The 11,911-nt window shown below is 58.0% G+C and overlaps 1 protein-coding gene across 5 annotated transcripts in view; it reads left to right on the forward strand.

The window, feature by feature from the left end:
* The first annotated feature begins 1,865 nt into the window (after positions 1-1,865).
* Positions 1,866-11,911, forward strand: part of LOC132808765 (sodium channel subunit beta-1-like) — a 73,316-nt gene continuing 63,270 nt past the window's right edge. Inside the window, exons 1-2 of one of the 5 annotated variants that reach the window (XM_060822210.1) lie at positions 1,866-2,455; positions 2,549-2,606. In XM_060822210.1, the coding sequence (XP_060678193.1) occupies positions 2,552-2,606 (55 nt within the window). In that variant the 5' untranslated portion in view covers positions 1,866-2,455; positions 2,549-2,551. The remainder of the gene's footprint in view (positions 2,456-2,548; positions 2,607-11,911) is intronic. The other 4 variants (XM_060822212.1, XM_060822213.1, XM_060822211.1 and 1 more) reach the window with 4 other exon arrangements.

The following is an 11,911-nucleotide window of genomic DNA, read 5'->3' on the forward strand; positions in this document are numbered from 1 at the left end:
TCAGGCAAAAGCCCTTCATGAGGAATATATGAATCAGGTGAGTTTAATTCAACATGTCTCATGTCATGTTCATAAAAATGTACAATGAGCTGCTCCCAATGCGGAGGTGAGGCTGCTGGGATTCTGCCTTGTTCTGCCACACTATTCCCTCACAGCCCACATCACTCAGAGCCTGAGAAGATTGTGGAATCTACATTATACAAGGGATGTGATGACACTGGAGCAGTTACAGAGGAGATTTACCAGTGTGTTACCAAGGCTGGAGAGTTATCAAGTGAAATTGGTCAGATTAGGATTATGTTCCTTGAAGCAGAGGAGGTTGACAGCAGATATAACTGAGATGAAGTTACGAGGAGGAGGGGGCATAGACAGGGTGGAGAGGAAGAAACTTTCCACCTAATGGAGAGAACAATGACAGGGCCACAGATTTAAGGGAAGGGGACGTTTTTGAAGAGGTGTGTGGAGAGGATGGTGGGAATCTCATAAAGGTGGGAAAGATGGGAACTCTCAGAAATATTTAGATGTAAACCTGTGATGCCAAGGAATACAAGGCCATGGACAAGTGTTGGAAAATGGGATTGGAATAGATAGGTGGCTGTCTTTGATTAGCATAGACTTGATAGGCTGAAGGGCCCTTTTCTGTGCTGTGGATCTCTATGACCCTAAGATTTCCTCTCTAATTCAATCATTAGAGGTCCTCTCTCTCTAATCTAAATCCCTCTTTCACTCGATCATTCAGAACCCCCAATCTATCTCATGCAAATCCAAGTCATTCAGAACCTCTCTCTCTGTGACACTGAGCTTCTCTCTTTCTCTCTCTACTACTTTCTCCCCATTCTGACATCCAATCTCCATCTCTTCTTCCTCCCCCCTCTCCCTTTCAAGTTTGCAGATGACACCAAAATTGGAGGTGTAGTGGACAGCAAAGATGGTGACCTCAGAGTACATCGGGATCTTGATCAGATGGGCCAATGGGCTGAGGAGTGGCAGATGGAATTTAATTTAGATAAATACAAGGTGCTGCATTTTGGAAAGGCAAATCAGGCCAGGACTTATACACTTCATGGTAAGGTCCTGGGGAGTGTTGCTGAACAAAGAGACCTTGAAGCGCATGTTCATAGCTCCTTGAAAGTGGAGTCGCAGATCGATAGGATAGTGAAGAATGCTTTATTGTTCACAGTATTGAGTACAGGAGTTGGGGGGTCATGTTGTGGCTGTACAGGATATTAGTTCGGCCACTTTTGGAATATTGTGTACAATTCTGGTCTCCTTCCTATTGGAAAGATGTTGTGAAACTTGAAAGGCTTGAGGAAAGATTTACAAGGATGTTGCCAGGGTTGGAGGATTTGAGCTATAGGGAGAGGCTGAACAGGCTGGGGCTGTTTTCCCTGGAGCATCGGAGGCTGAGGGGTGACCTTATAGAGGTTTACAAAATCATGAGGGACATGGATAGGGTAAATAGACAAGGTCTTTTCCCTGGGGTGGGGGAGTCCAGAACTAGAGGGCATAGGTTTAGGGCGAGAGGGGAAAGATATAAAAGAGATCTACAGGGCTACTTTTTCTCACAGAGGGTGTGCATTAATGGAATGAGCTGCCAGAGGATGTGGTGGAGGCTGGTACAATGACACCATTTAAAAGGCATCTGGATGGGGACATGAATAGAAAGGGTTTAGAGGGAGATGGGCCAAATGCTGGCAAATGGGACTTTATTAATTTAGGGATATCTGGTCGGCATGGATGGGTTGGACTGACAGGTCTGTTTTTGTGCTCATGCTCTCACTCCTCCCTCTCTCTCTCCCCTCTGACACAAGCCTCTATCTCTACCCCCTCTCTCTCTCTCTCTACCTCCCCCCCCCTCTCCTTCCCCCCTCTCTCCCTCTCTCCCTCTTTCCGTCTCTCCTCTCTCTCCTCCCTAACACCAAGCCTCTGTCTCTCTCTCCCCCTCACTCTCCTCTTCGTCCCTCTCTCTCTCTCTCTCTCTCCATCCTGTCTCCCTGACACCCAGCCTCCCTCTCTTTTTCCCTTCTCCTCTCTGTCTTTTCTCTCTCTCCTTCTCTCCTCCCTTGCTTCCCTCTCTCCCTGTCTTTCTCTTCCCTGACACCAAGCCTCTATACCTCACTCTCTCTCCCTAACACCGAGTCTCTCTCTGTCTCCCCTTCCTCTCTATCTCTGTCTCTTTCCTTCTCTCCCTCCTCCACCCCCAACCCCCAACGCTCTCTCACTGCAGTAGTCATTTTGTCGAGCTGAGAGCTTTGGTAAACAGAATCCGATCTCTTTGACTGAGAGGGTGAGAGAGGATTGTGTGGCCGCAGCTCTCAGCTAAAAATACCGTCCCCAAGACAAGTCAGCAGATGAGACCTTGGATTGTGGCTGGATTGCCTGAGGGGGGTTAGAAGGACCTGGTCACAGGAACCTGATGGATTTGGGGTGACTTGCTGGATCAAAGAGTGTGTCGGTATTTGCAGGCAGTGTATCCTTTGCTGCAGGGACGGCTGTTGTGTTTCTCATTGAGGAGCTCTCTCTCTCTCTCTCTCTGTGTGTGTTGCAGGAAATGATGGAGCTGATGAAGAGAGGCCTCCTGTATGCGGCAATCTGCCTGGTCTGGGGTAAGTAGGAAGCGGATCAGAATCCTGACCTCAGGCTTGGCATGTCCTTGGAGCAGAGGCCGGACAGGGGGGTGAGGGGCAGGGGGGTGAGGGGCAGGGGGGTGAGGGGCAGGGAGGTGAGGGGCAGGGAGGTGAGGGCAGGGGGGTGAGGGGCAGGGAGGTGAGGGCAGGGGGTGAGGGGCAGGGGGTGAGGGGCAGGGAGGTGAGGGGCAGGGGGTGAGGGGCAGGGGGTGAGGGGCAGGGGGGTGAGGGGCAGGGGGTGAGGGACAGGGGGGTGAGGGGCAGGGGGTGAGGGGCAGAGGGGTGAGGGGCAGGGGGTGAGGGCAGGGGGTGAGGGGCAGGGGGTGAGGGGCAGGGAGTGAGGGGCAGGGGGTGAGGGGCAGGGGGTGAGGGCAGGGGATGAGGGGCAGGGGGTGAGGGACGGGGGTGAGGGGCAGGGGGCTGAGGGGCAGGGGGTGAGGGGCAGGGGGTGAGGGGCAGGGGGGTGAGGGGCAGGGGGTGAGGGCAGGGGATGAGGGGCAGGGGGTGAGGGACAGGGGGTGAGGGGCAGAGGGGTGAGGGGCAGGGGGTGAGGTGCAGGGGGGTGAGGGGCAGGGGGTGAGGGGCAGGGGGTGAGGGCAGGGGGTGAGGGGCAGGGGGTGAGGGACAGTGGGGTGAGGGGCAGGGGGCTGAGGGGCAGGGGGTGAGGGGCAGGGGGGTGAGGGGCAGGGGGGTGAAGGGCAGGGGGTGAGGGTAGGGGATGAGGGGCAGGGGGTGAGGGACAGGGGGTGAGGGGCAGGGGGGTGAGGGGCAGGGGGTGAGGAGCAGGGGGGTGAGGGGCACGGAGGTGAGGGGCAGGGAATGAGGGGCAGGGGGGTGAGGGACAGGGGTTGAGGGCAGGGGCTGAGGGGCAGGGGGTGAGGGGCAGGGAGTGAGGGGCAGGGGGTGAGGGCAGGGGGTGAGGGACAGGGGGCTGAGGGGCAGGGGGCTGAGGGGCAGGGGGTGAGGGGCAGGAGGGTGAGGGGCAGGGAGTGAGGGGCCTGAGGGTGAGGGGCAGGGAGTGAGGGGCAGGGGGCTGAGGGCAGGGAGTGAGGGGCAGGGGGTGAGGGGCAGGGGGTGAGGGGCAGGGGGTAAGGGCAGGGGGGTGAGGGGCAGGGGGGTGAGGGGCAGAGGGTGAGGGGCTGAGGGCAGGGGGTGAGCGGCAGGGGTTGAGGGGCGGGGGTAAGGGCAGGGGGGTGAGGGGCAAGGGTGTGAGAGGCAGGGGGTGAGGGGCAGGGGGGTGAGGGGCACGGGATGAGGGGCCAGGGGGTGAGGGGCAGGGGGTGAGGGGCAGGGAGCTGAGGGGCAGGGGGGTGAGGGCAGGGGGGTGAGGGGCACGGGGTGAGGGGCAGGGGGTGAGGGGCAGGGAGCTGAGGGGCAGGGGGGTGAGGGCAGGGGGTGAGGTGCAGGGGGTGAGGGCAGGGGGGTGGGAGCCGGGGTGGGTAGGATTCTGTTGATGCCGATTTGTGGCCAACTCCTATGGCCCCACAGTATCTACAGCCAGAGACCACTCTGCCCGCTTTCAGCAACAAGGAGATACTAGCACCTCCCCCCGTCCCCATCTCTTCTCTCTCTCTCTCTCCTTTTCTCTTCCCCCTCTCTCTCTCTCTCTCCTTCCCTTCCACTCACGCTCACTCTCTCTGTCAAACACTCTCACCTCTCACTTTCTGTCAGCCCCCTCACACCTTCATTCACACGCACACATTCTCTCTATCCCCCACTCTCTCTCTCTCTCTCTCTCATGCACTGTCACCCTATCCCACTCTCTCCTTCACCTTCTCTCATCTCACACACACTCTCTCCCTTTTGTTCTCTCTCCCTGAGTTGGATCACTGGGCTCTTCCTGCAGTCTTTATAAAAGCGATCATTGGATTATTCTGTTTCACCGTCTCATTCAGGGTAAAGGGTTTCCATTAACAAGCGGATAACTAATTGTCATGATCAAAATGTTCTTAACCAGTAGCAAGAACGAAACATGGAAAGCTAATCCATAATCTACAACTTAAACTCTGTCTCCTCTCGAAAAATTCCCAATTCACACAAAAACAGAAAGGGACACCGTGTCCTGGGAAGGGTGTGAATTACTTAACGCGATTGCAGGAGAGGTTGACATGACAGGGTTCCCTTCAGTTCGGGTGAAACCTTGGAGATGTTGGAGAGGAAAGGATCGAGAGAGAGTCTGATAGATTTTCTAGATAATGAGGCTCTGGGCAGATTGAACAGGGAGAAACTTACAAACGCAGCGAATGCTGGAGAAACTCCACGTTAGACAGCATCTGGAGAGAGAAAAAGTTGATGTGTTGAGTCTGGAATGACTCTTCACCTCTCTGATAACCTGTGCTCAGAGACAGGAACTCTAGTTCTGGAAATAACTCGGGAAGGTTCACTGGGCTGAGGTGAACATGAGGACTATCCTGCTCCAGGGCTGCTGCCTGCCTGCCTGGCTGGGTTTTTCCAGGGCTGGTTCCAGTGCTCAGTGCCCTCCCTGAAGTAAAACACAGCACCTTGTTGACAGAGTTATAGCTGGAGGCTAATTAATACATTCCAGAGTTTCAGAAAACCCCCAGGAGGTTAATTCCCAGGGAACACGGAAGGGAAAGCCATTCAGCTTTTCGATTACACTGAAGGTATCTGAGATTTAATAGGTCGCGGGAGGAATGAGGACACGGGGAGAATGGGACACACGGGGAGTAAGGACACGGGGGGAGTTAGGACACGGGGAGTTAGGACACGGGGGAGTTAGGACACGTGGAGAGATAGGACACGGGGGAGTTAGGACACGGGGGGAGTTAGGACACGGGGGAGTTAGGACACGGGGGAGATAGAAACGGGGAGAGTTAGGACACGGGGAGAGTTAGGACACGGGGGGAGTTAGGACACGGGGGAGTTAGCACACGGGGAGTTAGGACACGGGGAGAGTTAGGACACGGGGAGTTAGGACACGGGGAGAGTTGGGACACGGGGAGTGAGAAACGGGGAGAGTGAGGACACGGGGAGAGTTAGGACACGGGGAGTTAGGACACGGGGAGAGTTAGGACACGGGGAGTTAGGACACGGGGAGTTATGACGGGGGGGTTAGAAACGGGGAGAGTTAGGACACGGGGAGAGGTAGGACACGGGGAGTTAGGACACGGGGGAGAGTTAGGACACGGGGAGTTAGGACACAGGGAGCGTTAGGACACGGGGTGTTAGGACACGGAGAGAGTTAGGACACGGGGAGTTAGGACACGGGGGCGTTAGAACACGAGGAGTTAGGACACGGGGAGAGTTAGGACACGGGGGGAGTTAGGACACGGGGGGAGATCGGACACGGGTTGAGTTAGGACACGGGAGAGTTAGGACACGGGGAGTTAGGACACAGGGGAGTTAGGACACGGGGGAGTTAGGACACAGGGGGAGTTAGGACACGGGAGAGTTAGGACACGGGGGCAGTTAGGACACGGGGAGAGTTAGGACACGGGGAGTTAGGACACGGGGTGTTAGGACACGGGGAGTTTGGATATGGGGAGAGTTAGGACACGGGGTGAGTTAGGACACGGGGAGAGTTAGGACACGGGGAGTTAGGACACGGTGACTTAGCACACGGGGAGAGTTAGGACACGGGGGCAGTTAGGACACGGGGAGTTAGAAACGGGGAGAGTTAGGACACGGGGAGTTAGGACACGGGGAGAGTTAGGACACGGTGAGAGTTAGGACACGGGGAGAGTTAGGACACGGGGAGTTAGGACACGGGGGAGTTAGGACACGGGGGGAGTTAGGACACGGGGAGAGTTAGGACACGGGGGAGTTAGGACACGGGGGGAGTTAGGACACGGGGAGTTAGAACACGGGGAGTTAGGACACGGGGAGTTAGAACACGGGGAGTTTGGACACGGGGAGTTAGAACACGGGGGAGTTAGGACACGGTGGAGTTAGGACACGGGGAGAGTTAGGACACGGGGAGTTAGGACACGGGGGAGTTAGGACACGGGGAGTTAGGACACGGGGTGTTAGGACACGGGGAGTTAGGACACGGGGAGAGTTAGGACACGGGGAGTTAGGACACGGGGAGTTAGGACACGGGGGGAGTTAGGACACGGGGAGTTAGGACACGGGGAGTTAGGACACGGGGGGAGTTAGGACACGGGGAGTTAGGGCACGGGGAGGTAGGACACGGGGAGTTAGGACACGGTGAGAGTTAGGACACGGGGAGAGTTAGGACACGGGGAGTTAGGACATGGGGAGAGTTCAGACACGGGGAGAGTTCGGACACGGGGAGTTAGGACACGGGGGAGTTGGACACGGGGGAGTTAGGAGACGGGGGGCGTAGGGAGACGGGAAGTTAGGTCACGGGGGAGTTAGGACACGGGGAGAGTTCGGACACGGGGAGAGTTCGGACACGGGGAGTTAGGACACGGGGAGTTAGGACACGGGGGGAGTTAGGACACGGGGAGTTAGGACACGGGGAGTTAGGACACGGGGGAGTTAGGACACGGGGAGAGTTAGGACACGGGGTGTTAGGGCACGGGGAGCGTTAGGACACAGGGGAGTTAGGACACGTGGAGAGTTCGGACACGGGAGAGTTAGGACACGGGGAGAGTTAGGACACGGGGGAGTTAGGACACAGGGAGAGTTAGGACACGGGGTGTTAGGACACGGGGAGTTAGGACACGGGGGGCGTTAGGAGACGGGGAGTTAGGACACGGGGGGAGTTAGGACATGGGGAGTTAGGACATGGGAAGTTAGGACACGGGGGGAGTTAGGACACGGGGAGAGTTAGTACACGGGGAGTTAGGACACGGGGAGTTAAGACACGGGGGGAGTTAGGACATTGGGGAGTTAGGACACGGGGAGAGTTAGGGCACGGGGAGTTCGGACACGAGGAGTTAGGACACGGGGGGAGTTAGGACACGGGGAGTTCGGACACGGGGAGTTAGGACACGGGGGGAGTTAGGACATGGAGGAAGTTAGGACACGGGGAGTTAGGACACGGGGAGTTAGGACACGGGGGGAGTTAGGACACGGGGAGAGTTAGGACACAGGGAGTTAGGGCACGGGGAGTTAGGGCACGGGGAGAGTTAGGACACGGGGAGTTAGGACACGGGGAGTTAGGGCACGGGGAGCGTTAGGACACAGGGGAGTTAGGACACGGGGAGAGTTAGGACACGAGGAGTTAGGGCACGGGGAGCGATAGGACACAGGGGAGTTAGGACACGGGGAGAGTTAGGACACGGGGTGTTAGGACACGGGGAGTTAGGACACGGGGAGTGTTAGGACACAGGGGCAGTTAGGACACAGGGGAGTTAGGACACGTGGAGAGTTCGGACACGGGAGAGTTAGGACACGGGGGAGTTAGGACACGGTGACTTAGGACACGGGGAGAGTTAGGACACGGGGAGTTAGCACACGGGGGGAGTTAGGACACGGGGAGAGTTAGGACATGGGGGAGTTAGGACACGGGGGGAGTTAGGACATGGGGGAGTTAGGACTCGGGGAGAGTTAGGACACGGGGGAGTTAGGAAACGGGGAGTTAGGACACGGGGGAGTTAGGACACGGGGAGAGTTAGGACACGGGGAGTTAGGACACGGGGGAGTTAGGACACGGGGGAGTTAGGACACGGGGAGAGTTAGGACACGAGGAGTTAGGACACGGGGAGTTAGGACACGGGGGGAGTTAGGACACGGGGAGAGTTAGGACACGGGGAGTTAGCACACGGGGGCAGTTAGGACACGGGGAGAGTTAGGACACGGGGGTAGTTAGGACACGGGGAGAGTTAGAACATGGGGGGAGTTAGGACACGGGGGGAGTTAGGACTCGGGGAGAGTTAGGACACGGGGGAGTTAGGAAACGGGGAGGTAGGACACGGGGGAGTTAGGACACGGGGAGAGTTAGGACACGGGGGGAGTTCGGACACGGGGAGTTAGAAACGGGGAGAGTTAGGACACGGGGAGTTAGGACACGGGGAGAGTTAGGACACGGTGGAGTTAGGACACGGGGAGAGTTAGGACACGGGGAGTTAGGACACGGGGGAGTTAGGACACGGGGGGAGTTAGGACACGGGGAGAGTTAGGACACGGGGAGTTAGGACACGGGGGGAGTTAGGACACGGGGAGTTAGAACACGGGGAGTTAGGACACGGGGAGTTAGAACACGGGGAGTTTGGACACGGGGAGTTAGAACACGGGGGAGTTAGGACACGGTGGAGTTAGGACACGGGGAGAGTTAGGACACGGGGAGTTAGGACACGGGGGAGTTAGGACACGGGGAGTTAGAACACGGGGTGTTAGGACACGGGGAGGTAGGACACGGGGAGAGTTAGGACACGGGGAGTTAGGACACGGGGAGTTAGGACACGGGGGGAGTTAGGACACGGGGAGTTAGGACACGGGGAGTTAGGACACGGGGGGAGTTAGGACACGGGGAGTTAGGGCACGGGGAGGTAGGACACGGGGAGTTAGGACACGGTGAGAGTTAGGACACGGGGAGAGTTAGGACACGGGGAGTTAGGACATGGGGAGAGTTCAGACACGGGGAGAGTTCGGACACGGGGGAGTTAGGACACGGGGGAGAGTTAGGACACGGGGTGTTAGGACACGGGGAGCGTTAGGACACAGGGGAGTTAGGACACGTGGAGAGTTCGGACACGGGAGAGTTAGGACACGGGGAGAGTTAGGACACGGGGGAGTTAGGACACAGGGAGAGTTAGGACACGGGGTGTTAGGACACGGGGAGTTAGGACACGGGGGGCGTTAGGAGACGGGGAGTTAGGACACGGGGGGAGTTAGGACATGGGGAGTTAGGACACGGGAAGTTAGGACACGGGGGGAGTTAGGACACGGGGAGAGTTAGTACACGGGGAGTTAGGACACGGGGAGTTAAGACACGGGGGGAGTTAGGACATTGGGGAGTTAGGACACGGGGAGAGTTAGGGCACGGGGAGTTCGGACACGAGGAGTTAGGACACGGGGGGAGTTAGGACACAGGGAGTTCGGACACGGGGAGTTAGGACACGGGGGGAGTTAGGACATGGAGGAAGTTAGGACACGGGGAGTTAGGACACGGGGAGTTAGGACACGGGGGGAGTTAGGACACGGGGAGAGTTAGGACACAGGGAGTTAGGGCACGGGGAGTTAGGGCACGGGGAGAGTTAGGACACGGGGAGTTAGGACACGGGGAGTTAGGGCACGGGGAGCGTTAGGACACAGGGGAGTTAGGACACGGGGGAGAGTTAGGACACGAGGAGTTAGGGCACGGGGAGCGATAGGACACAGGGGAGTTAGGACACGGGGAGAGTTAGGACACGGGGTGTTAGGACACGGGGAGTTAGGACACGGGGAGTGTTAGGACACAGGGGCAGTTAGGACACAGGGGAGTTAGGACACGTGGAGAGTTCGGACACGGGAGAGTTAGGACACGGGGGAGTTAGGACACGGTGACTTAGGACACGGGGAGAGTTAGGACACGGGGAGTTAGCACACGGGGGGAGTTAGGACACGGGGAGAGTTAGGACATGGGGGGAGTTAGGACACGGGGGGAGTTAGGACATGGGGGAGTTAGGACTCGGGGAGAGTTAGGACACGGGGGAGTTAGGAAACGGGGAGGTAGGACACGGGGGAGTTAGGACACGGGGAGAGTTAGGACACGGGGAGTTAGGACACGGGGGAGTTAGGACACGGGGAGAGTTAGGACACGAGGAGTTAGGACACAGGGGAGTTAGGACACGGGGGGTGTTAGGGCACGGGGAGTTAGGACACGGGGGGAGTTAGGACACGGGGAGAGTTAGGACACGGGGAGTTAGGACACGGGGAGTAAGGACACGGGGAGTTAGGACACGGGGGGAGTTAGGACACGGGGAGAGTTAGGACATGGGGAGTTAGGACACGGGGAGTTAGGACACAGGGGAGTTAGGACACGGGGAGAGTTAGGACACGGGGAGTTAGGACACGGGGAGTTAGGACACGGGGGGAGTTAGGACACGGTGAGAGTTAGGACATGGGGAGTTAGGACACGGGGAGTTAGGACACGGGGAGTTAGGACACGGGGAGAGGTAGGACACGGGGAGTTAGGACACGGGGAGACTTAGGACACGGGGTGTTAGGACACGGGGAGAGTTAGGACACGGGGAGTTAGGACACGGGGGAAGTTAGGACACGGGGGGGCGTTAGGAGACGGGGAGTTAGGACACGGGGGAGTTAGGACATGGGGAGTTAGGTCACGGGGGGAGTTAGGACACGGGGGGCGTTAGGAGACGGGGAGTTAGGACACGGGGGAGTTAGGACATGGGGAGTTAGGTCACGGGGGGAGTTAGGACACGGGGAGTTAGCACACGGGAAGTTAGGACACGGGGGGAGTTAGGACACGGGGAGAGTTAGTACACGGGGAGTTAGGACACGGGGGAGTTTGGACACGGGGAGATTTAGGGCACGGGGGGAGTTAGGACACGGGGAGTTCGGACACGGGGAGTTAGGACACGGGGGGAGTTAGGACATGGGGGAAGTTAGGACACGGGGAGTTAGGACACGGGGAGTTAGGACACGGGGGGAGTTAGGACACGGGGAGAGTTAGGACACGGGGAGTTAGGGCACGGGGAGCGTTAGGACACAGGGGAGTTAGGACACGTGGAGAGTTCGGACACGGGGAGAGTTAGGACACGGGGAGAGTTAGGACACGGGGGAGTTAGGACACAGGGAGAGTTCGGACACGGGGTGTTAGGACACGGGGGGAGTTAGGACACGGGGGAGTTAGGACACGGGGAGATTTAGGACACGGGGAGTTAGGACACGGGGAGTAAGGACACGGGGAGTTAGGACACGGGGAGTGTTAGGACACAGGGGCAGTTAGGACACAGGGGAGTTAGGACACGTGGAGAGTTCGGACACGGGAGAGTTAGGACACGGGGGAGTTAGGACACGGTGACCTAGGACACGGGGAGAGTTAGGACACGGGGAGTTAGCACACGGGGGCAGTTAGGACACGCGGAGAGTTAGGACACGGGGGAGTTAGGACACGGGGGGAGTTAGGACATGGGGGAGTTAGGACTCGGGGAGAGTTAGGACACGGGGGAGTTAGGAAACGGGGAGTTAGGACACGGGGGGAGTTAGGACACGGGGAGAGTTAGGACACGGGGAGTTAGGACACGGGGAGTAAGGACACGGGGAGTTAGGACACGGGGAGTTAGGACACGGGGAGTAAGGACACGGGGAGTTAGGACACGGGGGGAGTTAGGACACGGGGGAGTTAGGACACGGGGAGAGTTAGGACACGGGGAGTTAGGACACGGGGAGTAAGGACACGGGGAGTTAGGACA

Source organism: Hemiscyllium ocellatum (assembly GCF_020745735.1).
Source record: "Hemiscyllium ocellatum isolate sHemOce1 chromosome 38 unlocalized genomic scaffold, sHemOce1.pat.X.cur. SUPER_38_unloc_4, whole genome shotgun sequence".
NCBI lineage: Eukaryota > Metazoa > Chordata > Chondrichthyes > Orectolobiformes > Hemiscylliidae > Hemiscyllium > Hemiscyllium ocellatum.